Genomic DNA, 27,688 nt, shown 5'->3' with positions numbered 1-27,688 from the left:
CTGATTCTACCCCACGGAGTTATTGTAAAGAATGGAGAGTGTGTAAATATATGGTGTGCTTACCTAGTGCCCAGCACACAGTGTTGTCTGGCATAACCATATTCACTTTTCTTGACGCACCTCAAGAATGCTTTAAGTATTAAGATGGTGACATTCCACTGTCAATGTGCAGGCATTCCAACTGCCGTGTTTTTTCTTTCTTCAACAGCGATCTCAGGTTTCCCGAACTCTGCCTAGAACTGGAACTAGTAATGTGCATGGAGCTGTTTCTGGACTTATGTTTGGGGCTATGCCCCAATATGTGCCCAAAAGTGGAATCTGGGTTGGAGGCTCCAAGGTCCCTGAGGTAATAGAGTGGAATTGTGCAAAGTTTGGCAGCTGAGTCAAACAGATAGACCTATGCTTGAATTCTCATGCTACTTGCTGGCTGTGTGATCTTGGGCTGATTGCTTAACCTCTCTGAGCCTTCCTTTCCAGTGTATATTAATATTACACCCACTGTATAATATTAATTATATTAATTAATATTAATATTAATATCTACCTCAAATGGTTGTTTGTGAGGATAAAGACTCAGAGAGGTTAAAGAATTTGCTCAATCTCACCCAGGTAGTAAGTGGTAATCTGACCCAGATGCGTTGACCTCAAAACCCATGGTCTTTCTAGTATCCCAATCTTTCTAGTACCCCAGGCTTTAAGATATTCAGTTTCTTTGTACATGCCTCAACAGGGAGAAGGATATACCTTTAGTCTTCATCAGATGTAGCCTATGCATAGAACAGCCTCTTACCTCCTGATAATCCTAACCATTGCTCAGTTAGACTCTTCTGGGGCTCTGATCTAGAGATGTTCCAGGGGGAGCTGGAAATATTGCCAGGGACATAACCCTCAGCAGCTACCTTTATCCTTCTCTCAACTTGGGGGTAGGATGATACCCAAATATCCTTGTGTGACTGAGAAGGCCATACCAGGAGGAGCCCGTTTTCTACTTTCGCATTTGGCAAAAGGTGACTGGGGCTTATTTCTGACATGTCTCCTCAAGACTCTATATCTCCCGTTCTGGTTTCTGTACTGTATGTGGCAGCTCTGCTGGCTACATTAACCGTGGAAGGTAGAGAAGCAAACACCAAGATGGTCGCCAATGGTGCCCATCTTATGGTTGTATAGCAGACCCTGGGTCAGCAGACTGTTGCCCTCTTGCACCACAGCAGCAAAGGTCACTTCTGCAAACTTTCCTGTCCTCAGTCTTGAACCTCAACACGAGCTTTTACTTGTCTCCACGGCTGCACTCCCTCACCACTCAGGGGCACAAATCCAGATGTGCATGACTGAGTGCTACACAGTTGTTTCTCACATTCAGAAAGGGGAATTTTGCTTCCTGGATGCCTCCCTCTCTCCTTCTTCTCTTAGTCCCAGCAACAGACAGAGAGACTCTCATAGCAGAGACATGCTGTTTCTCTAAAAAGGTGATTTGTTGGGGGTAGATGGGGAGGTGTGAAAATTCAAGGTAAAGATTCTAGGGGCATTTCCTCTCATAATGAAGGGGTTAGGAAAAGCCAAACAATAGTCCCAAGGCAATTTTTCTCAAACGATTGGTTTGGGCTCACTCCTCACATCTTTGGCCTGTTCCCTCAGTCCCTCTTCTGAGAAACAGAGCTGAAGACAGGGTATGGTGTTAACAGAACCTGAGCCATCAACCACCAGATCCATCTTTGCATGGGAAGCTTCCTTTTGGTGCCAAGGTGACAACCCTCCATGACAGGGTCATTGAGAGCATTAAGTTGAGGGTCCTGATACCCCATGCTGCATAGAAGCTGAGAAAGTATGGAATTGACCAATGGCTGGGTCCCTTGAAGGGGCAGGAGTCATAATGGATTCTGTGACATTCAGAGCAACTGGGAGATTGTGGGAGACGAACTCCCAGTGTACAGTTCTGTCAGAAATACTGAGACTGAACCAGCGTTTTATCCCTTGACAGATTTTCACCTGACGTCTTATCTGAAGTGTTAGGAATGTGCGTGCCTTGATTATTCTCCAAGACATTTCGTGTTCCTTTTATTTGAGGAAAATAGATGAGAAGACTTACTAGCAGATTGTTAGCATCTTCGTGTGGAATCAAACTGAATTCAGTAATTTAGGAACTGAGGCTGCATAGTCACAGACCTGGGTCTCCCTCTGAGGCCCCCTCTTTTTAAGATTTTATTTACTTATTCATGAGACACACAGAAAGAGGCGGAGACATAGGCAGAGGGAGAAGCAGGCTTCTCACAGAGAACCTGATGTGGGACTTGATCCCAGGATCACAGGATCATGACCTGAGCCAAAGGCAGATGCTCAACCACTGAGCCACCCAGGTGCCCCTCTCTGAGGCCCTTCTTAAGGAAGGAGGCACATCATCTCTTCTGGTTATTGCCCTTAAACTTCCTGAACTTGAGCATGGGACACCCCTTCCGAGCCCTTATAGTTAGGAGCTAGGAGTGCACAATAGTTAAGAACATGGACCATAAAGGCAAGCAGACCTTTCAAATGCTTGTTCTGCCACCATGAGAATTAGGGCCAGTCACGTCCTCATTCAGACCCAGTTTTCCCCACCTGGAAGATGAGGATCACAAGATCAGATGCTTCAAAGAACTGTTGTAAATTTCAAATGAAATACATCTACCGAGAGTGCTCCCTGCCTGACAGGGAGAAAGATCAAATCAATAATGTAACTGCCTACCTCTTCACCTGAAGGAACTTAAAAGAGGAGAGCAAACTAACCCCAAAGCTAGTGAGAGGAAGGAAAGAATACAGATTAAGGCAGAGTAAAGCCCTCAGTAAAAGTTAGTTGTCATGATTGTCATTATTGTTATTAGAATTGGACTTGGGGTTGGTGAATCTTTGAGACTTCTTCTCAAGAGCCCCCAGCGGGCCTTGTAGTAATAAGAGGGCACCTTAGATTCTAGCCAGGAGTGCTCCAGGGGCAGAACCTTGGAAAAATCCTCACTGGGGCTCCTTTGGCTTTGAGAATTTGAGGACCATCTGTCCTGAACAGGAGCAGAGACTATGACAGAAGAAAGCATGTCAGTTCCATGACAGCAAAGATTTTGTTTGGGTCATTGCTATAGGCCCAATGCTTACAGTGGGCTGTGGCACACTGTAGATGCTTAGCTGGCATTTGTTAAAGATAAAATCAGAGATTCTGATCCACATCGAAATGACCATGGCAGAGACCAGTGCCTCAGATTCAAGTGTACTATGAAGTTCAAGTTGGAATGAACTAAATTAGTCTGCTGAAACCCAAGGAGAATCCAAATGATCAATTTTTATACCCTTAGGAAAACTAGTAAAGCAGTTCTAATCAGGGCTAGTTCTGTAGATTTTCCTAATAATTACAGAAGACCAATCTTGACAGGATTAAGATAAACAACCAATAGAGTCAAGATATGATCCAGACAATTCCTGGAATGACAGGAGCAAGGGTTATAGTTTGGATGCAAAGCCTAGATCTTAACCCTAAAACTTAACCTCCACAAGAACCAGACTTCCAAAGACAGGGCCAAAACCAAAACAAAGATCAGACCGAAATAAGATTTATAGTAAGCATTAGTTGAGAGATAACACCAGAATTCTGATTTTGATCAATTAAGCAATTCAAAATTTCTGTTTCTGTTTGGGGATTGGCAAAAGTGTGCAGCAATCCAGGGCATGACCCAAGGCTATTGGTCTGGTTTGCATAGGTACAAGAAGTGAAGACATATAGGTAGGAGATTCTTTTCTTGGCTTGTTTTCTCACTTTGGGTTCTTAGTCTCTCCATCCATTAAGCAACAAGAAAACACCAATAATTTGGAGGAAAGCACACAAGTTTTAAATTTTTCCTTATACTCTCCTTGACAGATCCCAACACGGTGCCCATGCCAACCCAGCATCAGCCCACCTCTAATCCAATCTGACACAAATTCTAATGACTTTGAAATAAGCTCTGTTGATGAAGAGTCACCTAAGAGCTCACGGAGGAAAGCTTTACCACACAATATCTTGACATTGAAGAAGGTGAGTGTTAGCCCCACCCTAATTGGTAGGTTTTGTTGGGGAGTACAGGTCAGAGGCATAATCTCTTGCACTCCTTCTACTGTGGCTTAACACTAGGGGGGGCATCTGGGGAAGCCACAGCCATTTTTGACTTTTGATTTGCATGGTGGTTTACATTTTCTGTCCAATTCTACAAACCGAATAATCAGCACTTTTGTTTGTCAGCAATGGAAGTAAAGCCTCTATGTTTGTGAATGCCAAAATCTCAAAGGTTAGGGCATGTAGCATTGTTTAGTAGATACACACCTATATGAAAAATCATTTGACACATGAGAGGGCATGTATGTGCATTTTATACAGGTAGGTTTGTCAACCAATAATATCCAATACAATTGGAAAATTAGTAGATTGTGCCTGTATCAGTACCTCCATTCTCAAACTAATGTGTGGTTAATTTAATTGGTTGTTATTGAACTTGAAAGGAATTTTAGAGATTTTATGTATGTATATATGTATGTATGTATGTACGTATGCATGTATTTGGGAGAGAGTGCAGAGGGGCAGAAGGGGAGGAAGAGGGACAAGCCAACTTTGTGCTGACCCAACCTTGGGCTCGATCCCACAACCCTGAGATCATGACCTGAGCTGAAACCAAGACTCAGATGCTCAACCACCTGAGCCACCCAGGCAACCCAAACTTAAAAGGACTTTTTTTAAATAATTAGGAGATATTTATTTTTTTTAAAGATTTTATTTATTTATTCATAGACACACACACACACAGAGAGAGGCAGAGACACAGACAGAGGGAGAAGCAGGCTCCATGCCGGGAGCCTGATGTGGGACTCAATCCCAGGTCTCCAGGATCACACCCCAGGCTGCAGGCGGCGCCAAACCGCTGCACCACAGGGGCTGCTCTTAAAAGGACTTTTATTTTTTTATTTTTTATTTTTTTATAAATTAATTTTTATTGGTGTTCAATTTACCAACATACAGAATAACACCCAGTGCTCATCCCGTCAAGTGTCCCCCTCCGTGCCTGTCACCCATTCACCCCCACCCCCCGCCCTCCTCCCCTTCCACCACCCCTAGTTCATTTCCCAGAGTTAGGAGTCTTTATGTTCTGTGTCCCTTTCTGATATCTCCCACACATTTCTTCTCCCTTCCCTTATATTTCCCTTCACTATTATTAAAAGGACTTTTAAAGTGAAATGGAGTTTAGAATAATTAACCTTGGGGACTTAAAAAGTAAACAGAAAGGTAATTGATAATGATGATAATATGCCAGTCAGCACAAAACTGTTTTGATGTTAGAAGATCCTATGGAAGGAAGCAGACTTCAGTTAGATGTGTCAACAACAACAAAAAAAGCGGTCAAGTTAGGAACAAAGTTAAAGCACAGGCAGGTGTTAGGTGGATAAGGATGCTCACTGATTTATGGATCTAGACTGTATGTATTTTCTGCAGAATATGCTAAATCAGACAAATTAGTCTGAATTGGTAGGAAGACTGAATTACATAACATTTCTACTGTGATAAAATATACATAACAAAATTTATCATGTTAAAGTATACAATTCAGTGGCATTAAGTACTTTCACAATGCTATGCAACCATCCCCGCTGTCTAGTTCCCGAATAGGTTTGGTTCCCCCAAACAGAAGCCCCATACTTATTAGGCAGTCACTCATCATTCCTCCCTCCTCTCAGCCCCTGGCAACCACACCAATCTGCTTTCTGTCTCTGGATTTGCCTATTCTGGACACTTTATATATATGTAATCATACAGTATATGGCCTTTTGCAAATGGCTTCTTTCACTGAGTACAATGTTTCTGAGGTTCATCCATGTTGTAGTATTTCAGTCCTTTTTGTGGCTGAGTTACACTCCACTGTATGGATCTACCATGTTTAGCTATTCATCCACTGATAGACATTTGGGTCCTATCTACCTATCGACTATTGTGAATAGTACTGCTATGAACAATCAAATACAAGTTTTTGTTGGAACGCTTGTTTTCAAATCTTTTTTTCTCCTAAGATTTTATTCATTTATTCTTGAAAGACAGAGAGAGAGGCAGAGACACAGGCAGAGGGAGAAGCAGGCTCCATGCAGGGAGCCCAATGTGGGACTTGATCCCAGGACTCCAGGATCACACCCTGGGACAAAAGCAGGTGCTAAACCGCTGAGCCAGCTGGGCTGCCCTTGTTTTCAAATCTTTTGTGTGCTTACCTAGGAGTGGAACTGTTGGATCGTATGGTAATTCTACATTTAACTCTTTGAGGAACCACCAAACTGTTTTCCCCAGCAGCTACACCACTTTACATTCCCTCCTGCTGATGTATAAGTCTTCTGATATCTTCAAATGCTGGCCAACACTTGTTATTTTCCTATTTAAAAAAAATAATTATTCTCGTGGCTGTGAAGTGGTATCTCATTGTGGTTTTGATTTGCATTTCCCTAGTGGCTAATGATGTTAGTTAAGCATCTTTTAATGTGTTTATTGACCATTTATAGATCTCCTTTGGAGAAATGTCTATTCAAGTCCTTTGCCCATTTTTAAATTGTGTTTGGTTTTTCTCTTGTTAAGAGTTCTTTATATATTGTGGATACTAGACCCTTTTCAGGTATATGATTTGCAAACACTTCCCCCATTCTGTGAGTTGTCTTTTTTAACTCTCTCAAAAGAGTAACATTAAAAATTTTTTAATTTAATTTTGATGAAGTCCAGTTTATTGATATTTTTTTCTTTTAGTACTTGTACTTTTGCTGTCATGTCAAAGAAACCACTGCCCATCCTAGATCATGAAGATTTACCCCTGTGTTTTCTTCTAAGAGTTTTAGCTCTTATATTTAGGTCTTTGATCCATTTCAAGTTCTTTTCTATATATGGTATGAGATAGGATCTAACTTCATTTTTTGCATGTGGCTATCCAGTTGTCACAGCACCATTTGTTGAAAAGACTTATTTCTTCCATTTAATGTTCTTGGCATGCTTGTTGCAAACCAGTTAACCACAGATGAATGGATTTATTTCTGGACTTTCAATTCTATTCCATTGATATCTATGTCTGTCCTTATGCTAGTACTACACTGTCTTGATTCATCTAGTTTTGTAGTAAGGTTCAAAATCAGGAAGTGGGAATCTTCCTATTTTGTTCCTTTTTTCCCCTTTAATATCATTTAGGCTTTTTGGGGTCCCTTGCAATTCCATATCAATTTTACAATAAGTTTTTCCATATCTTCTAAAAAGCACATTGGGAAGGGCACCTGATCTCAGGGTCCTGATCTCAGGGTTCTGGGATCAAGCCCCACGTCAGGCTCCGTGGGGAGCTCAGTAGGGAGTCTTCTTCTCCCCCTCCTTTTTCTGTCCGTCCCTCAGCTTGTGTACTCTCTCACTCTGTCAAATAAGTAAATAAAATCTTTAAAAATATTTTTTAAAAAGCACATTGGGATTGTGATAGGGATTGCTTTGAATTTTTAGATCACTTTGGGGAGTTGATCACCATCTTAACATTAAGTCTTCCAATTCATGAATGGGATGTCTGTCCATTTACTTAGGTCTTTAATTTCTTTCAGGATGTTTTATAGTTTATAGTGTACAAATCTTGCATTTCTTTGGTTAAGCTTATTTCTAACTTTTTATTTCTTTTTGATGCCATTGTGAATAGAAGTGTTTTATTAATTACCTTTTTAGGTTATTCATGCCCAATGTATAGAACTTCAACTAATTTCTGTGTGTCGATCCTGTATTTTTAATTTTGATTAATTCATTTATTAGTTCTCGTAGATTTATGGAGATTCTTTAGAATTTTATTTTTTGTTAATTTTTTAATTTCTTTTTTTCATATTATACCTTTTTTATTGACTTCTCTGTATAAATTCACTTGGTATTTTCTTCTGCTTTTATGAAGAACGTAAAATCTATCTGGGAATTTTTTTCCCCAAACACTGTAATTTTCAATTTTAGGAATTTCTGTTTGGTTGCTTTTTTAAAGTTTGCATTTCTCTTTGAAACCCCTCACCTGACTATTCATTATAATTATATTGACTACATCTATCTATCTATCTATCTATCTATCTATCTATCTATCTATAATATATATAATATAGTATATAATTTCCTATTAGTATATAATTTCCTATATATAAGATCAAGTCATTTGTAAATAGATTTGGTTTCACCTCTTCCTTTCCAATTTGCATGTTTTTGTTTCTTTTCCTTGCTTAATTGCCTAGAACGTCCAGTAGAATGTTGAATAAAAGTGGCAAGAGTGAACATCCTTGTCTTATTCCTGATCTTAGGGGGAAGGATTTAAGTCCTTCACCATTGATTATGATGTTAGCTATAGATTTTTTAATATATACTTTCCACCCATATTTTGTTAGGTGTTTTTAGCATGAAAGGGTATTGGTCTTGGATTTTGTCATGTGCTTTTCTGCATCAATTGGGGTGATCATGCTACCTTTTCTTCATTTTATTAATACAGTGTATTACATCGGATGATTTTCATATGCAAACCTCCTTGCAATCCTGGGGTAAATCCCAACTGGTCATGCTATACAATAGCCTTAATATGCTGTTGGATTTGGTTTGCTAGCACTTTTGCATGTGTTTTTATGAGGGATATTGGTCTCTAGTGTTCTTTTCTCATGATACCTTTATCTGGCTTTGGAATCATGACAATGCTGGCCTTGCAGAGTAAGGAAGTGTTCCCTCTTCTTTGTCTTTGAAATATGTAAGGATTGGTATTAATTATTCCTTAAAAGTGTGTTAGAATTCATCGGTGAGGCCATCTGGTCCTGGTCTTTGTTGTCGTTGGGAAATTTTGATTACTGATTCAATCTCTACTTGTTACAAGTCAATTCAGATTTTCTTTTTCTTCTTGGGTCAATTTTGGTAATTTGGGTATGTCTAGGAATGTATCCCTTTCATCTAGGTCATCTAATTTGTTGACATACATTTATGTATAGTATTGTCTTATCGTTCTTTTTGTTTTTTTTTTTTTTAAGGTCAGTAGTGATTGTCCTCTTTCACTTCTGATTTTAGTAATTTGTATCTTCCTTCCTTTTGCCTTAGTAAATCTCACTAAAGATTTGTCCATTTTGTTTTACTTTTCAAAGAACCCATTTTTTGTTTCATTGATTTCCTCTATGGTTTCTCTATTCTCTTTTTTGTTATCTCCACCTTAATCTTTACCATTTCCTTCCTTTTGCTAGCTTTGGGTTTAGTCTTCTCTTCTTCTAGTTCCTCACGGTGGGGAGTTAGGTTATTAATTTGTGATCTTTCTTCTTTGTTAACATAGGCATGTATATCTGTGAATTTCCAGGGACTGCTGTTACTGTATCACATAAATTGTTTCGTGTTGTGGTTTAGGTTTTATTCACGACAAAGTATTTTGTAACTTTCCTTTTGGTTTCTTCTTTGATTTATTGGTTGCTTAAGGCTCTGTTGTTTAATTTCCACCTATTTGCGAATTTCCCAGCTTTCCCTCTGTTATTGATTTCTAGTTTCTTTTTTTTAAAAGATTTTATTTATTGATTCATGAGAGACACACAGAGAGAGGCAGAAGCATAGAGGGTGAAGCAGGCTCCCTGTGGGGAGCCCAATGCAGGACTCGGTCCCAGGACCCTGGGATCATGACTTGAGCCAAAGGCAGATGCTCAACCACTGAACCACTCAGACGCCCCTGATTTTGCTGTGCTTCTGTTTGAAAATGAGAGCCTTTTGTCACACCAGAGTTAGGAGTGATTCACAACTCGGAAAACTCACTTGGAGAGCTTGTTAAGCCTATTATAAGGCCCCTCCTATGATAGTCTTATTCATCAGGTCTTGCTATATCTTTTGAAATGTATTTTTTTCAGTATTCACTACAGGTGACTCTGATGCTGGGAGTTGGGAGATCCTAAACCATATTTTCACTGCCCGGAGTTCCAGAGGGTCTATTTGAATCATTGATTTTATTAACTGTTTATTTAATTAACTTATGAGTTTAAGGGAAGTTGTAAAATATACACATACTCTATAGCCAGATGACATACTCTAAACTCAACAACGGAGATTCCCTTAGGGCTATTTTGAATCACATGCTTGAACTTGAGTGCCATAGTCAGGTGAGGATAATGCTTGATGGCTCTGCTCTCTTATTTTTAGCCCAGTTTCGAAGATAGCTATGGGTCTGTGTTTAGGTCTAATACCTAAAGATTTCTTAATGAGAGCCAATCAGGCATGGCGAGACTAGTGGCTATTTTTAAGTTTGATGGACTCTTGGTTTAAGCTATTGCTGGGAACGGCTAAGCTCTCACCTGCACACACTCAGTCTACAAGTTGCCAGAATTTTGCTGAGCCTGATTTCGTTGTTATGCTATAGAGTCTCACTAAACAGTGCTTTTGTCTATAGTGCTTACACCATAAGGTTTAGGATGCCAAAGAAATTGAAAAAAATTTAAATGTGCATTTACTTACTGTCTAGGCATCATAAGTTAGTTTTCATGAAAAGCCAGTTACATGGTGTTCCTTTAGGGCTTCTGGATCCATAGACCTCCTTGACTTTTTCCATTTACCTTCAGGTGGAGCTAGTGAGGTCTCAGAAAGAGTAACTAAAATGATACAGAGAACAGAGGGGCTTTTTCCAAGCAATTTCTCAGAAAGGAAACATCTGGCGGAAACATTTAGCATAATCAATTTGCCAGTTCAGCAAACGTTTATTGAGCAACTACTATGTACCAAGCACGGTACTAGGGGTTAGGGATACTGTCGTGAATAAAAACAAATGAAAACTCTTCTTCATGGAGTTTATATGTGTAGTGGAGATGTGGACAATAAATAAGATACATAAGCAAAATATACAGTATGTTAGTGATAAAAGTGCCAAGGAGAAAAGAAAAACAACGTAGGAAGGGGATGATGGAGCAGCCCCGGTGGCGCAGCGGTTTAGCACCGCCTGCAGCCTGGGGTGTGATCTTGGAGACCCAGGATCGAGTCCCACGTCGGGCTCTCTGCATGGAGCCTGCTTCTCTCTCTGCCTGTGTCTCTGCCTCTTTTTCGCTCTCTCTGAATAAATAAGTAAATAAATCTAAAAAAAAAAAAAAAGGAAGGGGATGATGAAGTGTCAGGGTGGAGGGATACAATTTTAAATAGGTTAGCCAGGGAGGATGTCACCGAGAAGGTGGCTTTTGTATTGGGACTAGAAGGAAGTGAGAGAGGCAGCCATATGTACATGGGGGAAGAGCATGCCCAGCAGAAGGAAGAGCATGCCCTTAGGGAGGAGCACACATGGAACGTTTGAAGTTCAGCAAACCAGCAGTATGTCTGGAACAGAAAGTGATGGGAGGCATAGTCACAGAGGTAACAGGGAGATAGATCATGTGAGGTTAGTGGGAGTATGGACCTTATCATGTAGTCCCCAAATACCGGAACTATAAGATTGCCCTGAAGTATGAACACATTTCCGAACAACAAAACAAGAGACCTTACTCTGTACACTGAATGTTAAATTAACAACTCCACCAGATCACACAAGCAAATATATAGTACCCAGAAGAGGTGTTCTATAAATTCATGGATGAGAGTTGCATGAACAAGTTAGAAAAGGCTTCCGGAACCACTCTTAATTCTGTGTGACTGACCCCACAAAAGATAACTAGCATTCCATTCCTTCCCCTTTTCCTAGAATAAAAAACAGAACGGTGACCTGGATCTATCATTGGCCTGACCCATTAGCACTGTGTTACACCCCAGGCATTGGAATCACTGGCTATAAAAGAACCATATTTGGAACCAAGATAGTAGCTAAGGTTATCACTGAACCAACATAAAGTAATGGGGGGTGGGTGGAATATGAAGAGATGTGAGAGCTGCAAATACCAAAGGGGACCCTAGTGCTATGTAAAGCTAGTTTGGAAAGAGCTAGTGAGTAAACAGAAATGAAGATTATGTCCACCTGCTCAATTGTATCACTTTCCATTGGTGTGCAGGAGAGCGATGGCTTATCACCTGGCCTTCCAAGGGGCTCTCCTGACCCAAATATTGGCAGCTTCTCAGGAGTGGGAGGTGCTCTGGGGTGTGTTTTTGAGGTGTAGAAAATGCTATGTCAAGAAGCCTAGAGGAGAGTAGTTTGAGGCTCCTAGGAGGAACTCAGCTGGGAGCCCCAGGGACCAGATAGTTCAGAGAGGTAGAAGCCAGCCACAAGGTGACAAGGACAGCCTCCATCCTCACCTCATTGGGGGTGGGGGTACTCAGGTCCTCCCATCAGCCTGGCGCCCTTGAACAGTAAATGTAAATAAAGGTAGTGTGCTGTTTCTGCAAATGCAGCTTACAGACAAGCCCTCTTTGAACCTGATTTTCTCCCCTCTACCCAGCCCTCCTATGGAGAAACCCCACAGCCCTGATTGGTTTTCCTGACACAGACTGTGCTTCTCACCCCAATCAGCCCCTCCTGTTAATTAAAGGGGTATAGGACAAGGGAAAACACAAATCCTTTGACATTGTGAAATCCATTAAATGGTTGAGTTCCTGTCCTGAGGGCAAAGGGGAGCTCCTGAATCCTCTCTAAGCAGGGGCGCAACCTGAATTCATTTCCCTTTTCTTGTTTTCACCTACAAGGGACCCAGCAGAAGTATGCACCTTGCCTCTAAGGAGTCTATTGACCAGAAGGATTTTTTTCTTTAGGAATTCTTCAGCCAGACAAGTTTCCAGCTTTTGAGACCAGTGGCAGCATAGGGAGATGACTCATTCCTTTTCTCCCCCTCTCTCCAGAGCTCCTTTGAGCCCTCACCTGGACCAATCCGCTCACAGTCTTTGACCACGTTTGCCATGATTGCCTCTCCTGGCAGCACTCACCTGCCCATGAGTTTCAACACCCCAGCCACCACCAAGGGCTGTTTGGATTCTTCAGCTGCTCGACACAAGATGGCTTTAAACCCCCGGAAACAAAAGAAAAAGAAGAACCCTCAAACCAGTGTAAGTCCTTCAAGAGGCCTAAGAACAAACTCCCATATAGTAAAAGAGGAGTTCCAACCTTCACAAACTGCTTCTTGGGGAGTGGTATGGTTTAGGGGATCCATGCCCTAAGTAAGGATGGTAAAGTCAAGGGCACTATCCCAAGTTTGACACCCCCTCACCCCGCCAGAGGTGAGCAAACTTGTATCTAGTGGGTAGGATGTACTATCCATGTGGTATTTACATAAAATGGACTGAAGAAAGCAGAAACAGTGGCTTAAACCCCAGGAATTGCTTATTGGCTTAGCGTCTGGGAATTCATTCAGCCCTCTTTGTAGAGGACATTCAACCATGGCCCAGATCAGGAAATTATTAATCAGGTAAGACCCATGAGTTACAAATTGCAGCCCCATTCAACTCATTTGGAGGCAAGGCTTCCAGCAACTCCAAGCATTCAGAATTCAGCTATTAATGCCCCTAGAAATCTCATTGTCACATAGATGTCCCAAAGTTGTGTCACATGATTTTCTAGCAGGCAAAACTACATTTAGGCAAGCCAATTATGTTAAAAACATGGCCACGAGACTCAGAGATCTGACAACAAGGAGAAGTGACAGTTGATAGCAGAGAAAGATGGCAGAAATAATCTGGGGCCATTTAGTAGAGGGATCAAGAACCATGCCCACCTCAGTAAATCTAAATCTCTCAGGGCCACACCATATCATAGTCCAGTGTAATCGATCATGTTCCTTATTTATCCAAGTCATCAAGAAAAGTTTATCTGTGTTTGATATCTGTTTAAGAAGATAAGGAAATAGTGCCTTTGGAAAAGATTTTTACTAAAAGGTAAAAGATATTGGTGTTGTAAATTTTAATTTGCTAAAAGAGTTGGTGTTTAAAAAGATGTGTCAGTTAGCTGGAAGATTCACTTTGGTCAAACACTCAATTCTTCAGTGACTCTGGGCTATAAGTAAAGGGTGGTAAATTAGAACTGGAAGACACTAAAAGATTTTATAGTTATAAGCATTTTACAGGGGAGGACATTAAAGTACAAATAGTTGCCTAAGGTCACACACCCAGATGGTAGTAGAGCTAGGGCCAGAGCCCAGTGTTGACCTCCAGCCCCGTACTCTTTTCACCCCACAGTGCATCAAGCTTAGACACCTCAATTTAACTTTAGAAATTAGGTGGCTTAGTTCATTAAGCATCTGACTCTTGATTTCAGCTCAAGTCAGATCTTGGGGTCATGGGATTGAGCCCCGTGTCAGGCTCCCAGTTCAGCAGGAAGTCTGTTTGGGATTTTCTCCCTCTCCCTCAGTCCCTCCCCCAACTTGTATGCTCTCTCTCTAAAAATAAATAAAAAAAATTTTTTAAAAGAAAGAACAGTCAGGGACAGCAGGTCTGGGGGGCCCTCTGGTGGCCCTGAGAGTATCTCCTTGGTTGGCTGTCAAGCAGAAGGTGACCAATTACTATGCACTAAACACTATATATGCATTATCACCTGGACGTCTCACCACAAACCTGGGAGATGGGGAATGTTGGCTCAGGGAAAGGATGTATGGGCCTCTGACTCTCTTCCTTCAGCATAGCCTAATTAAGAAAAGGCCTGGGCATCACTTTCTAAGAAGGTCAGGACGTCTTCTTCCATGTGACTCTCCCTGACACATGGATGAATATGAAAGGGTCCAGGATCATGTTGGACACAGAGGCTGCTGCCACTTGCTCCTTGCTTTGGAGTTTCTTAGGTTCCCCCTCACCCCTAATTTATAGAGGTGGGCATAGAGATTTAGACATAGATGTGGGCATAGAGATTTAGAGAACAACCTGGCGAGGCTCACACAGTGAGTAAATACTGGAGCCGAGATTCGAACCCAGGCGTATCTCAACCTCATTCATGCAAAAGTAAATTACTTTGAGCTGAGTATGTTTGCACAGGCACCCTGAGTAGTAGTGTAAAGAGTAGGACATTTGCTTTTAGATGCATGGCAGAAAGGCTCACATGAGGCAAATTCTGGTAGCCGTTCAGTGCAGTGCTACTCTGACATTTCCAAAGCTGCACTGTAATCATCTGCAAGCCTTGTTTATATGAAATCAATTTCAACTCTTTCAGTATAAGGGTTGAACCCTTCATTATTTTCCTTCTACTCTCCCAGCAAAACCCTGATTCTCTTTCTTCTTTTGAGCTGGAAAGGCTTAATTCATGCTTTCATTAAATTCCCTGAAAAGAAGCCAAATGGGATTTGAGTTTGGCTCCCAAATCTGCTGAAAAAAATTTGGGAATTCCAATGTTGCTAAGAATATGATTGCCGTCAGGCCCAACAACCCCACTTTTGGATTGATGGCCTTGTAGTGTGGTTCAGCAGTTTCCGGGGTGTCACAGAGGGTTCTCTGCAGCATATCACTTAGAGACCAGAAACTTCCAATCTAGGTGAATCACTTCCAATAGGTAAAATGATCACATCTAGTAGGTGAAATGATCACCAGGGAATTAATGCCATTGGAAATAATTCCTATGGTTATTGTTATGCTCCCAGCAGAGCTATTTGGATATCAAGAACTTTTTTCCTAATGTTATTTTCTTTGGCAACCATGGAGGGATGAGTGGGAAGCACTTAAGTCTGAAGCTCTTTCTTTCCCTCTTTCAGGCAAAACCAAAGCAAGAGGAGTCAATGCTTCTACTGGTTTCTGAAGAAGAGAAGAGTACAACCAAACCAAAAGAAGCTGACCGAAAGAAGCCGAAAAAAGACAATCCAGGTTGGCACAGCCTCACACTCATTCAGAAATGTGTATTATGAATTTAATTGCACAGTGCTTTTTGACAGGAGCTATATGAGATTTACCCAGGCTGCTGTCTGCCCCTGGTCCTCAGAGAGCTTTCAATTTAAGATGCATATCAAAGTGGCCCAGGTTTCTCCATCTATACTGCCTGACTAATACCATTACCACTTGCATGGGATTAAGGTAAAAGATTCTACCTGGATCTCTATCCTATCTAAGTGAATTTCCAACCAGACAGGTATTTTGCGCTTGCTTGTTTATATATAAGCTTGTCTAATCCATGAAAACTAACAAAACCACAAAACTGTCTTGAACACACACACAGAGAGAAGAAAATGAAATGAAAATTAAATTTTCTTTCTTTTAAATATTTTTCTCTTACTTATTTTTAATAGTTGTCCCTTTTACACACAGAGGCTAGGACCAATTCTGTGTTTGTGGGGGCAGTTACTTTGGTTTTCCATATAATCACTGGATGATGGGGAATTGACTTGCAATGTGTCTCATAGGTAAAGGTGGATCTGACTACTGATTTGCTGTTGATGAGCTGACCTTGTAATCAATTCATAAAACTGAGATTTCACTTTGATTTAAAAATTTCCAGGTGGCTCGGCGGTTTAGCATCTGCCTTCGGCCCAGGGCATGATCCTGGAGATTTGGGATCGAGTCCCACATCAGGCTCCCTGCATGGAGCCTGCTCACACACCTGCCTGTGTCTCTGCCTCTCTCTCTCTCTCTCTCTCTCTCTCTCTCTCTGTGTGTGTGTGTGTGTGTATGTGTCTGTCATGAATAAATAAATAAAATCTTAAAAAAAAAGATCTTAAAAAATAATTTCCAACTGCAGAGGCTAATAGTGACCAGGTCACTCACTTTCTTCTGAATGACTACTTCTCTGTAAGGAGGAATTCAATAGTGAATAGGTACCCGCTGGGCCAGGGCAGAATGTTCGAATTTTAGGAAGTGAAAGGCATGTATATTTTTCCTTTCCTTATTTTTCTTAGGTACAGGTGTCTCAGGCCTGGAACAGAGCAAGAAAACTGAAACTTATGATAAGAAGACAGTAGATCAGGCTGCAAGTGCAGATGCTGCTGGGAGTCAGAGCTACCCATTTTCAGCGGCACATGGAAGACGAGGTGCAAAGAAAGGTTCGAGTGCTTCAGGAACTAGTGAGTGTGTGCCCAGAGGAAGAAGCTTCAAACAATCCAGTCGAGGGCTCCGCAGCAGTGATAGGGCGGGATCCCCACCTGCCGATCAGAGTGCCAGAGATCATCTTCTCTGGAACCTGTCTTTGGAGCAGCAAGTTCTGGAGCAGCCCACGACTCCACAGGCAGAAAGTCCTACTCCTCAGGAGCTTCTTTCAGGCAAAGATGCCACCAGAAAGAGAGGTGCCGGTGTCGATTTGAAAGTCAGAAAAGGCTTGGCCTCACCAATCACCCCGGAAGACTCGGCAGAGTCCTCGGTCAGCGATCCATCGCCATGCCCTGAAGCCCAGAAGCCAGCAGCCAGAGCTTCTGTTTCCACAACCCAAGAAGATGTCATCTTCTCAGTTGCAATGGAGGCTCAAGTGTTTATGGATCCTTCTCATATCCAGTCAGAAAGGGAGGAAGCTTTCAGCTTTGATTTGCAAGCCATCAAATTTAAAATGGAGTCAGTTCAAGATATTCCAGCGGTCTGCAGAGAAAAGTCTCCCGGAAGCATTCTGCGGGCCGTTACAGCCAGCATCTCGGGTCCCACGAGCACTCAGGCCGAGGGGGCCGTGTCTGCAGAGAGGCTGCCTCCCAGAAGCCTCTCCTGGGTCTTGGCGGATCTCGAGGCTGAGGAGCCGTCGTCGGGTTCAGAGAGCTCCTCAGTGGAGGCCAGCGGGTCTGAGCTGCAGCTGCTTCCCGGGCGTTCATTCCAGTCCTTGGCGAAGCCCAGAGATGATGACCAGAAATTCTTCACAGAGTCAGCAAGTTCGGCTGTGGAACTGAGCAGGCCGGAGCAGCCGCTGGCTCCGCGATACTCTTCCCTGATCCTGACAATGCCCAAAGTTCAAGAAGCATCCTCGGATTCGGACAGTCCCTCAGAGGGCGAGAGCGACTCCGAGCGGCACCTGGCTCTCAGGCACCCCTTGCAGTCCTTGGGGATGCCTGAAGATTACCTACAAGTCTTCTCAGTCTCCAAAAGCTCCGGGGACTCGAGGGCTTCAGAGGAGGAGCTGACTCCCAGATGCGCGTCCCGGGCCTTGGGGGAGACGGAAGCCTGGGCCTCCTCCACCAAATCCAACAGCTACGTCGCGAAGTACAACAGCGCTGACGACTGGAGCACCTCGGAGGAAGATATGCGCCCCAGGCCCCCTGCCCAGGCCTCCGGGAAGCCCACAGACGTACTGGAGATCCCCTCGGGTTCAAAGAGCGCCCCCGAGGACTGGGGCGTTTCCGTGGAGGGGCTCGCTCAGTCCTTTTCGAGGCCCAAGCTTCAGCAGCAAGTGTCGTCAGAGACGGCGGCGGCGGCGGCGGCGACCAGGGCCCCCCGGGCCCCCGGGAGCAGCCTGGTGGAGCCGGCGCCGGCCGGGAAGGTTGTCCCGTCCTGGCTGCGCCCCCAGGCCGAGCATCAGGCCCCCGGGGGCCGCGAGAGCCCAGCTGAGGACTGCAGCATTTCTCTGGAGCCGCTGCCCCCCAGAGTCTCCTCTAGGCCCATGGGGCAGCCTAGGATCCAGCAACCAGTCGCCAAAGGTCCAGAAATATCGACTGCCGTAGGGGGCAGGGCCGCGGAGCTGCCGCCCCCGAAACAGCCTTCTCAGCCCCCGCTGAAACCCCAGCCAGCCGTCCCCGAGAGGCCAGAGCACCCAGTCGTGGAGGGGAGCGTTTCCGTGGAGGTGGTGCCTCCCAGAGGTCCGTTCCGAGCCTTGGCGAGACCAGCCGTCGTGGAACAAGTGTTCTTGAGCGTGCAAAGCGCCCCGGTCGAAGAGAACGTCGTGGTGGAGCCGCTGCCGCTGCCCAGACATGCTTCTCAGCACCCGGCGCCGCTTCTGGTCCAGGGGCAGGTCCCCGCGAGCGCGGAAAGCGCCGTGCCCTTTGCTGAGCCCCCGCCTCTGCAAGTGCTTGTGCAGCCCTTGGTGCACCCCAAGGTGGAACCGGACGTGTTCTCCGGCCTGGAGGGTGCCGCCACCGAGAAGGTCATTGCAATGGAGCCACCGCTTCCCGAACATTCTGCACCTCCGTCCTTGCCGAATCCTGAAGCCCAGCAAGAGTCAGACAACGCCTCCGAGGGCGCGTCTGTGGAGCTGCCGTCTGGGTTCCCGGCCCAGCCCTCCATGAGGTCAAAACTCCAGCCACAGCTCCCTCCTCTGGACACGGTAGGCGCTTCGGCCGCGTGCAGCCAACCCGCGGGGCCGGCGTCTCCCAGGAGCGTCTTGCAGTCCTGGCAGAGCTCCCCATTCGAGCAGCAGAGCTCTGCGCGTCTGGAGAGCGCCGCTCTGGAGTGGGGCATTTCTCTGGAGCCACTGCCTCCCAGGAGGCCTTCTCAGACCCGGAAGAGGCGGGCGGCGGCCCGAGCCGCCTCCCGGGAATCGAGGAGCCTTGCGGCCCGAGAACGGAGCTCTCCGGTGGAGCCAAAGCCTCCCAGAGGCGCTTCCCTGACCCCAGGGAGCACAAAAGTCAAGCAGCCGTCCTGGGCAGTTCCAGAGGGTTCCATGGCCCAGAAGGGCGGTTCTATGGAGCAGCTCCCTTCCAGAATGTCTTCTCAGACCCTCACCAAATCAGTGAGCAAGCAGCAGGTGTCCTGGGCAGTTCCAGAGAGCTCTGTGGCCCAGAAGGGCAGTTCTATGGAGCAGCTCCCTCCAAGAATGTCTTCTCAGACCCTGACCAAATCAGTGAGCAAGCAGCAGATGTCCTGGGCAATTGCAGAGGGTTCTATGGAGCAGCTCTCTTCCAGAATGTCTTCTCAGACCCTCACCAAATCAGTGAGCAAGCAGCAGGTGTCCTGGGCAGTTCCAGAGAGCTCTGTGGCCCAGAAGGGCGGTTCTATGGAGCAGCTCCCTCCAAGAATGTCTTCTCAGTCCCTGACCAAATCAGTGAGCAAGCAGCAACCATCCTGGGCAGTTCCAGAGGGTTCCATGGCCCAGAAGGGTAGTTCTATGGAGCAGCTCCCTCCAAGAATGTCTTCTCAGTCTCTGACCAAATCAGTGAGCAAGCAGCAGCCATCCTGGGCAGCTCCAGAAGGCTCCATGGCCCAGAGGAGTGGTTCTACTGAGCAGCCCCCTCCCAGAATGTCTTCTCAGCCTGCGACCAAACCAGTGGCCAAACAACCAGCCTCAGCAGCTCCAGAGGGCTCCGTGGCCCAGAGGAGCAGTTCTACTGAGCAGCCCCCTCCCAGAATGTCTTCTCAGCCCCCAACCAAACCAGTGGGCAAGCAACCAGCCTCGGCAGCTCCAGAGGGCTCCATGGCCCAGCGGAGCAGTTCTACTGAGCAGCCCCCTCTCAGAATGTCTTCTCAGCCCCTGACCAAACCGCTGGGCAAGCAGCTGGCTCCTGCAGCTCTGAAAAGCGCTGCCACTGAGGGGGTTGCTTCTACAGAGAGAGGGCCTTCCAAGCAGCCTTCCCAGCCTCCCACCAGATACAAAGTCCAGCAAATGTCATCAACTTTTGAGAATGCTGCCCAGGTAGCCATTTCAGGGAAGTTAGTGCCTTTCAAACAAGCTCCCCAGCCCTTAGGGAGGTCTAAGGTTCAGGAGCTGTCCTCACGTCTAGAGATCACTGCTGCTGAAGGAGGCAAGTCTAAGAAAGCTCCAGTGTCCAGGCAGCCTTCCCAGTCATTTGTGAAGTTTATGGCAGAACAGGTCTTTTCAGAGAGGCCCACTGCTGAGGGGAGAAGCCCTAGGAATCCTCCACCTGCAAATCAACCTTCCAAACCTCTGCTGAGGTCAAAAGACCAGTACCAAGCTTTCTCAGAGCTGGAGAATGCCAGTACCAAGGGAGACACTTCTTCGAAGCTACTGCCTATGCCACCATGCCCTATACAGCCCTCCGGGAAGCCTGAAGGCCCAAAAGAAGTTCTCTCACATCCAGAGAGTGCCCCCTTGAAGTGGGGCCATTCCAAGGATCAGCTGCCCCCCGGACACCTTTCCCAGGCACTGGGAAAGCTGGAGTACCAGCAAGGGATCTCCTTCTCTGTCTCTCAGAGCTCTCATGAAGAGCGAAAGAGTTCTCAAGGGCAGCTGCCTTTCAGGGGCCCTCCCCAAGCCAAAGAGGGGGCCAAATTACAGCCACAGCTTTTCTCAACAGGCCCAGTGAGTGTACCTGTAAAGCGGAGCAGGTCTGAGGAGCCTCAGCCTCCCAGAAACCCTCATCAGGCTTTTGCAGGCCCTGAATATCAGCCACAGGGTCGTTCAGGTCCAGTGTGGGCTGCCTCCACTGAGGGAACCATCTCTGAGGGCGGTTCTGACAGCTGGTCACAACCAAAAGGCCCAGCTTCTCCAAACAAAGCCAAGAAACATAAACAAGGCTCTGAAGACCCCATCAAGAATATCCTGACCTTTGCTACCAAACCAGTGAAGTTCACTACTGCTCCTGCCAAGCAGGCGCCCACTTTGGGGGGCACTGTCTCTAAGGAGGAGGGTCTTGAGGGCCGCAATCAAAATAACAGCCATCCAAATGTGTCCACCACTAGGGCTAGTGTGGAAAACCTTTTTGGAGTTCGCCTGAGAAAGGTCCCTTCCTTGAAGAAGTACAAGAAGGAGAAACAAGATGATCTTACCAAGCTTTCTTCATTCTTCTTGGGCCCAGTTTCATCTTCGGCAGGTAAAGAACAGCGAATCAGAAGTGCTTCCCAGGGGCTCCTGGGCACCGCAGAGTACCTCACCTACCCATTTGACGTTGCAGAGAAGCAACAGAGCAGGCCCAAATCTGAATGCTTCATCAAGAAGCAACCTGCTTACAAGGTCCCAGGTGAGACTTTCTCTTGCCAGAGGGCACATAGGTACCAAGTGGAGGAAAGAACTAGAAATCAAAGTCTTGAATGCATGGGTGGGAATGGAGTCTCTTCTAGCCTTGCCCTACTAGTTGTTGCTTTGATAGGGCTGGATTGTGGATATTATGAACAGGATGGTGCCCCATTCTCAATTAATGGATTTGGAGATGGTTAAATTTTGAGTCTTCCCTCTTCCAAGGAGATCCGCCATGGACATCCATCCACATTCTGTGATGGACACATTACTATCTCCCTATTCCTTCTCCCCCAACCCTCTGTGCACCTTGCATTTAGATGGAATTTTATACTTTTCTCAAAACACCTTTACACACAGTATGCTCCCCCCACACCAGCATGTGGTTTTTAAAAGCCAACTCATTAGTAGAGCACTATGTTCAGCCTCTCAGCTTGAAATCTTACTTTACTATAAATGTTTATACTTCCATAGCTTCTTCACGCACCTAAAATGTCTATGAATCCAGAGTGAGGTGATCTTTTGGGGACTAATCTCCCTCAAAGCCTTTGTGCCTTCACGCTGACCATCACCTGGCCTTCATGCCTACAGCCACGCCCCTGTAGCCCCACTCTCACATGAGCGACCATGAAATACCAAATACTATAGGATGTTCCTTGGAGTTAGAGGAATGACATCAATAGCCTGAGCTTCTGGCCTCCTGAGAGTTTCCCCAGCCCACCTGGAAACCATGGTCCTACCCTGATTTGGGGATAAGAAGAGGGATGGACAAGGGAGGGAATGGGACCAGTAAGAGGACAGTATGCAAACTTTGAGGTACAGCCTCTTATCTACACAAGTAGCTCCTGCCTAGCCAGGTTATGAGGATGGCATAAAAGAAGGGGGCCCTTTTCTTTTTTTTCTTTTTTTTAGGGGGCCCTTTTCTATGTGATCTCTATTTCTTTTCATCTGGCAATTAACAAGGACCCCATCTGGTACATGATTGTGGGTTAGGCCCCCACCTGGCTCAAGACCCTGTCTGCCCCACTTCAGTAATAACTCCTGTCTTTCCTTTCTCAGGAAAGGCTCCTGGTCGACAGGCAGATTATGGCACCTTCGAGCCAGCTTGGATAACCATGGTAAAGCAGAGGCAGAAGAGTTCCCAGGTCTACGTTCCTAAGAAAGAGGCAAAAACCAAGAACAAAGCTGGAGCCAGGGCTGAGGCCAAAGAGCCTAGAGGGGTAGAACCTGCCTACAAAACACTCCAAAAGGTTACTAGAGTTGGTTGACTAAGCTTGTACCTGGAATTTTGTCAAGTGTGCAGTGTCCCACCTCTTTGGGTACATTAATCAAGGCGGTGGAGTGGGGGTGCCCTTCGGGGGAAGAGTCTTGCCTGGTACACATACAATAATGTGCCCTACTTTTGCTCTGAAAGAGTTTGTGAACTGTAATGAGTATGAGAAGGTTCTGTAAATAAAATCCTGTCCTAAATATTCTAGAGCAGGATTCCATGAAATTGAGCAGTGAGGAATAAGTTACGGGGGGAAAAAACCCCCAAGGTTACCACTGAGGTGAGAATTGAGTAACTATCCTTACAGGCATTTTATGCCTGTGAATATATGTATGCATTCAAGACAGTATAAATGGAATCAAAATATATGTACTATTTTTCATTTGACATTTCATTTCTGGGCACCTTTCTATATCATACATAATGATTGACCTTATAAAGGTAATGTTTGATATTTGGGGCTTTACATATTGGTTTGGTTTGGTGTGGCACCTCCCTGCAGGTTAGAAGCAAAGTTACGTGATGATCTAGACTAATGTTCCCACATGTGTACCAAAGATGATGGGATGGTGTTTTGCTTTCATTGTCCCATTTGTGATGTCTTTGGAGGTACTGGGATGAGAACCCTTCTTGTCAAAATGACAGAACACTGACCTAAGAAAACATCACATGTACATATGAAGAGATAAGCACTAGTGTATATAAACTCATTAATTTAGACAAGTTGTGGAGAGGTTCATTTGAAAAGCTTAAAAACTGTACAATTCTGAAGAGACTTGTAGCTACATCCCTTTCTAGTGCAAGGAGTTCATGTTGGCTCGTTGTTAAGTGTTGGCAACATGCTAGGGAAAGGATTGTTCTCAAGTTAAATAATTGTTAGCCCATTTATGCTATTTGTGTGATTAGACAACTTTTCCTTCCAGATCTCAAAGGTGGTAAACTTGGACCTAGCTAAGGTTTTGTGAACCTAAATTCTAAGCCAAGGTCCTCACAGTGCTGTTTCCTTCCTTGTCTTTCTCTTTCTTTCCTTTTGACTAATGTTGAACTCATAATAGCCAGGGAACAGCACTTGCACTCTGTAGCATTCTGAATAAGTAATTCGCTCTTTTCCACCTTGGGACTTAACAAACTTTTTGTTTTCATTTTTGTATTAAAGGGAGCTGGCCTTGCAAATGAAAACCAACCCAGAAAGATTTTTACTTCTGTTGTCAATAAACAGGAGAAGATGGCACAGAAGAAGCTGTCCATCAAGTCCATCAAAGCAGGTAAAAAACACCTCCCCCGCCACCCCCCCAAAGAAGGAGCCCTAGCAGCATATTGGGCAACTTTAGCAATTTCAATCTCAGACAACATGTCTTTCCCTACCCCTCCCACACCTCAAATCGGCCTCATGATTCCCGTGGCTCTTCCATTAGGTACAGATATTAGCTTGTTTCAGGAAAATCTAATTGTTAGGACTACTCTGAGTCCGGTATGTAACTTTCAGAGGGTCTCCTAGTCTTCTGCTGCATGGAGGAAGCTGATATAGGCACAGAGCTGTGATCACTCGGTAGAATGGTCCTGTGGCTGAGATTCAAGAGGAAAGCACCAAGCTACTTTCCAGTTTACAGCAAAGCAGTACTTTCTTACCTGCTACAGCCCCAGTGACACTTTAAAGTAATCCACTGTAAAGGCCCAGTGGTGTCCAATTGTTTCCTTTAACTATTTAAAAGGCTTGTTTCTCCAAGTCCAGCAAACACTGGACTGGGATAGAATAGAACATGGTCTCAATAGTGGAGTTGTGTCCCAGAGGGATTTTCTTTTCCATTGGAGCAGGGGGAGGGGAGAATGGATATGTATTGAATCATCTTTGTCCTCTCCCTTAGTCCCCTTCATGAAGAAATTAGACTAGGAATTTAGGAAGCCATTGTCTGGCCATGAAATAGTAGCACCTGACCTGCTGATAGTTATTAATAATCTCATGGGCACTGTACTCCTGTCAAGTGGTTCTTAACTGTGTGCTAGAATTGCCTGGTGAGCTTTTTAGTTAGCTCCATTGCTAACTAATTCCAGTAGTTCAGGAAATAGTGTGGGCATTGACACTTTTATTCATTTATATATATATTTTAAAGATTTGTTCATTTATTTTAGAGATGGAGGGGAGGGGAAGAGGGAGAGAGGGAGAATCTTAAGGAGGCTCATGGAGTCTGATTCGGGGCTCAATCCCACAACCCTGAGATCAGGACCTGAGCTGAAATTAAGAGTCAGATGCTCAACCAAATGAGCCACCCAGGTGCACCTAGTCATTGGTATTTTTTAAAAAAGCTCTAGCTGTATAACACCAGTCAGGCTTCTACCCAAATCTGTGTCTCCAAAATTGCAATTCTAATTGACCAAATAAAAGTCTGGTTGCTTAAAAAAAAGAGAGAGAGAGAGCCCTAGGTGATTCTAATGTGTAGCCTGCACACTGGTTGAGTATAAGCCACTGAGTCAGTCAGCCATAAAGCAGGATGAAGTAAGGAGTATAACTGGGGAATGGGGCGGTTGTCTGCTTGGTCAGAGTAGGTGGTATGGTGTTCTTTAGCACAGACTTTTACTGGGTAGATCTACCAAGTCATTAGTCATTTCCTGTGACATGGATCAGCCAAACAAAAATAACATTACCTGATTTGAAGTGTAAAAAACTGAATAGATAACATATTATCTATTTCCTCTATGGTTTCAATTCAAAAGTGTAAGATAATCTAATAATAACCACCCAAAGTTTGGCCGTTCCAGCTCTAGGTATTTTCTCTCAGGCCTTCCCATGCCCAGGCCCTCATGGCCACAGCCATGTAGATTTTATCCCTTCGACACACCACCCATAGCAGTGCACATGCACTGACTTTTGGAAGCCAGAGGAAACCGGAAAGGAGGAAAAATTCTACTATATCCCATTAACATACCCGAGTGTCTCTGGAGCTTCTTACTTCTGTGGTTCTCATAGGATTTGAAGATCCGAAGATAGTTCAAGTGCCTGCAGTGGAAAAAGAAACCAGGCGATCTTCAACTCTCCCAGCTGTGCTCCAAGAGCCAGCACAGCCAGATGAGCCAGTTTGGTTCTCCCTGGCCAAGAAGAAAGCCAAAGCTTGGAGCCATATAGCAGAAATCATGCAATAAATAGCTCCTGGGCGGAGCTTCAGCATTTCAAATGATCATTGCCAATAGCTGCATTAATGCCATGTAGTGATTTATTTACCATACCCACTTTTTATTAACCAAAAGACCCTTCAACTAAAGCTAACAATTATTTGAATGTAACAAATGCCATGAATGCCTTTTAGTACAGTCACTGCCAACATCTGACAACCTAGCATCTACTCTATAAAAACTGGAAAATGCACAGCCATAGAACTGGGAAATCTTTAACTTTGGACAATGAATGAATTTTAGAAGAGAGAAAGCAAAAACGTTTTGTGGGAGTAACTAAGAGGGGTTGGTCATTTCCCTTGATCAAATAAATTAATTTGAATGGAAATGGCCAGATGATTTGGCCCAAGGATTGGCTTTTAGGTTTTATGAGCCTGGTTAAATGCTTCAGTTCTTTGGTTGCTGCTTCAAGCTTCACAGAAGGCCCTGAGAAGAGGTGGTGGAAGTAAACATTCTGGGTCTTCAAGAAAAGTTTCACACAGCTAGTCCCCTGATTAGCCATTGCCTTTTGAGACACCACCTTGGTATCCCTGGAGCCCCCCAATGCCTCTTACAGAAAGCCCTCTCTGAGCATGCCCTGCACCACCAGCCTGGCAGCAGTAAGCACCTCCCTACGAGGCTGAACATTTCCCGGGGATTATAGGGCTCCCCTAGATGGCTAATTCATCAGTGCTTGATCTCTTGCCCCAATGCCACTGTGACTCTCTAGGTGCTGAGAAATGTACTGGAATGCCATATATATCTTGTTTTTTTAACAAGTTTTAACCTTTTTAGCAGTTTTAACAGGGAACCTCCACATGCCCAGTTTCTTGTCTCTTTCCCTCAGCAGCCTCTGTTTCAAAAGATTTCAACCCAAAGCAAGACCACAACCCCAAAACCATAGAACAATTAACTTTCTGCAAACTAGAAGCCTTAGGTGCTCAAATCAGCCTAGCTTCTCCCTGCCCTCATTCCTGGAGCTACACACCTCACGCAAGTTACTAGGCTAGACAGGTCCCCACCCTGCCTCCCCGGCTACCCCGTCCCCCATGAACCACTCTCGCAAGTCCTTTCCTTCTAATTCATCCTGCAAACACACCAAACACCAACGGAGAGCTTCCTTTGGGTGCCCGGACATACCTAGCTCATTTCCTTAGGAGACCCAGAAGCGTCTTCTTGCTCTACCTTTCACTGTGTCTGCTTCTGTCACTACAGGGCCACTTTGCTAAAACAGAAATGTAAGCCGAGACAACTAACTGTGCCTTTAAATTCTGAGTGGGGTGCTGCCTCCTGCAAATTCACTGAGGCAGTGAGGTGTCAGAGCTAATTTGAACCCGTGGTGCTTGGTTTTGCTGGGGATGCTTTAACGTGACATTGTACGATCATATGCTGGATTTTGCATTTTCTTTATAAAGCATCTATTTTTTTCCTGATACTGTATCTTTGCCGTTCTGATAATGCTGGGTTTTTGATTGATTGGATTTGATTTCCTTTGTACTTCCACAGTGAACAGTTGATTTAGGTAGATGCCCTTTACCCAGGTGATCCCCATAATTAGTTGTAACACCTCCCCTACCCCCTTCCCTCAGAGTAGACCCCCATTAGCTTTTTCTCACTT

At 44.7% G+C, this 27,688-nt stretch overlaps 1 protein-coding gene across 1 annotated transcript in view; it reads left to right on the top strand.

Moving 5' to 3' along the window:
- Positions 1–26,061, top strand: part of KIAA1210 (KIAA1210 ortholog) — a 34,961-nt gene extending 8,900 nt beyond the window's left edge. The window contains exons 4-12 of the mRNA XM_055338094.1: positions 209–346; positions 3,878–4,033; positions 12,770–12,973; positions 15,598–15,706; positions 16,732–18,711; positions 18,808–21,657; positions 22,713–22,873; positions 24,080–24,188; positions 25,889–26,061. Of these exons, the coding sequence (XP_055194069.1) occupies positions 209–346; positions 3,878–4,033; positions 12,770–12,973; positions 15,598–15,706; positions 16,732–18,711; positions 18,808–21,657; positions 22,713–22,873; positions 24,080–24,188; positions 25,889–26,061 (5,880 nt within the window). The remainder of the gene's footprint in view (positions 1–208; positions 347–3,877; positions 4,034–12,769; positions 12,974–15,597; positions 15,707–16,731; positions 18,712–18,807; positions 21,658–22,712; positions 22,874–24,079; positions 24,189–25,888) is intronic.
- The last annotated feature ends 1,627 nt before the right edge of the window (positions 26,062–27,688 follow it).

This window comes from Nyctereutes procyonoides, unplaced genomic scaffold (genome assembly GCF_905146905.1).
Source record: "Nyctereutes procyonoides isolate TBG_1078 unplaced genomic scaffold, NYPRO_anot_genome, whole genome shotgun sequence".
Taxonomy (NCBI): Eukaryota; Metazoa; Chordata; class Mammalia; order Carnivora; family Canidae; genus Nyctereutes; species Nyctereutes procyonoides.
This window is presented reverse-complemented; position numbering and strand designations above follow the sequence as displayed.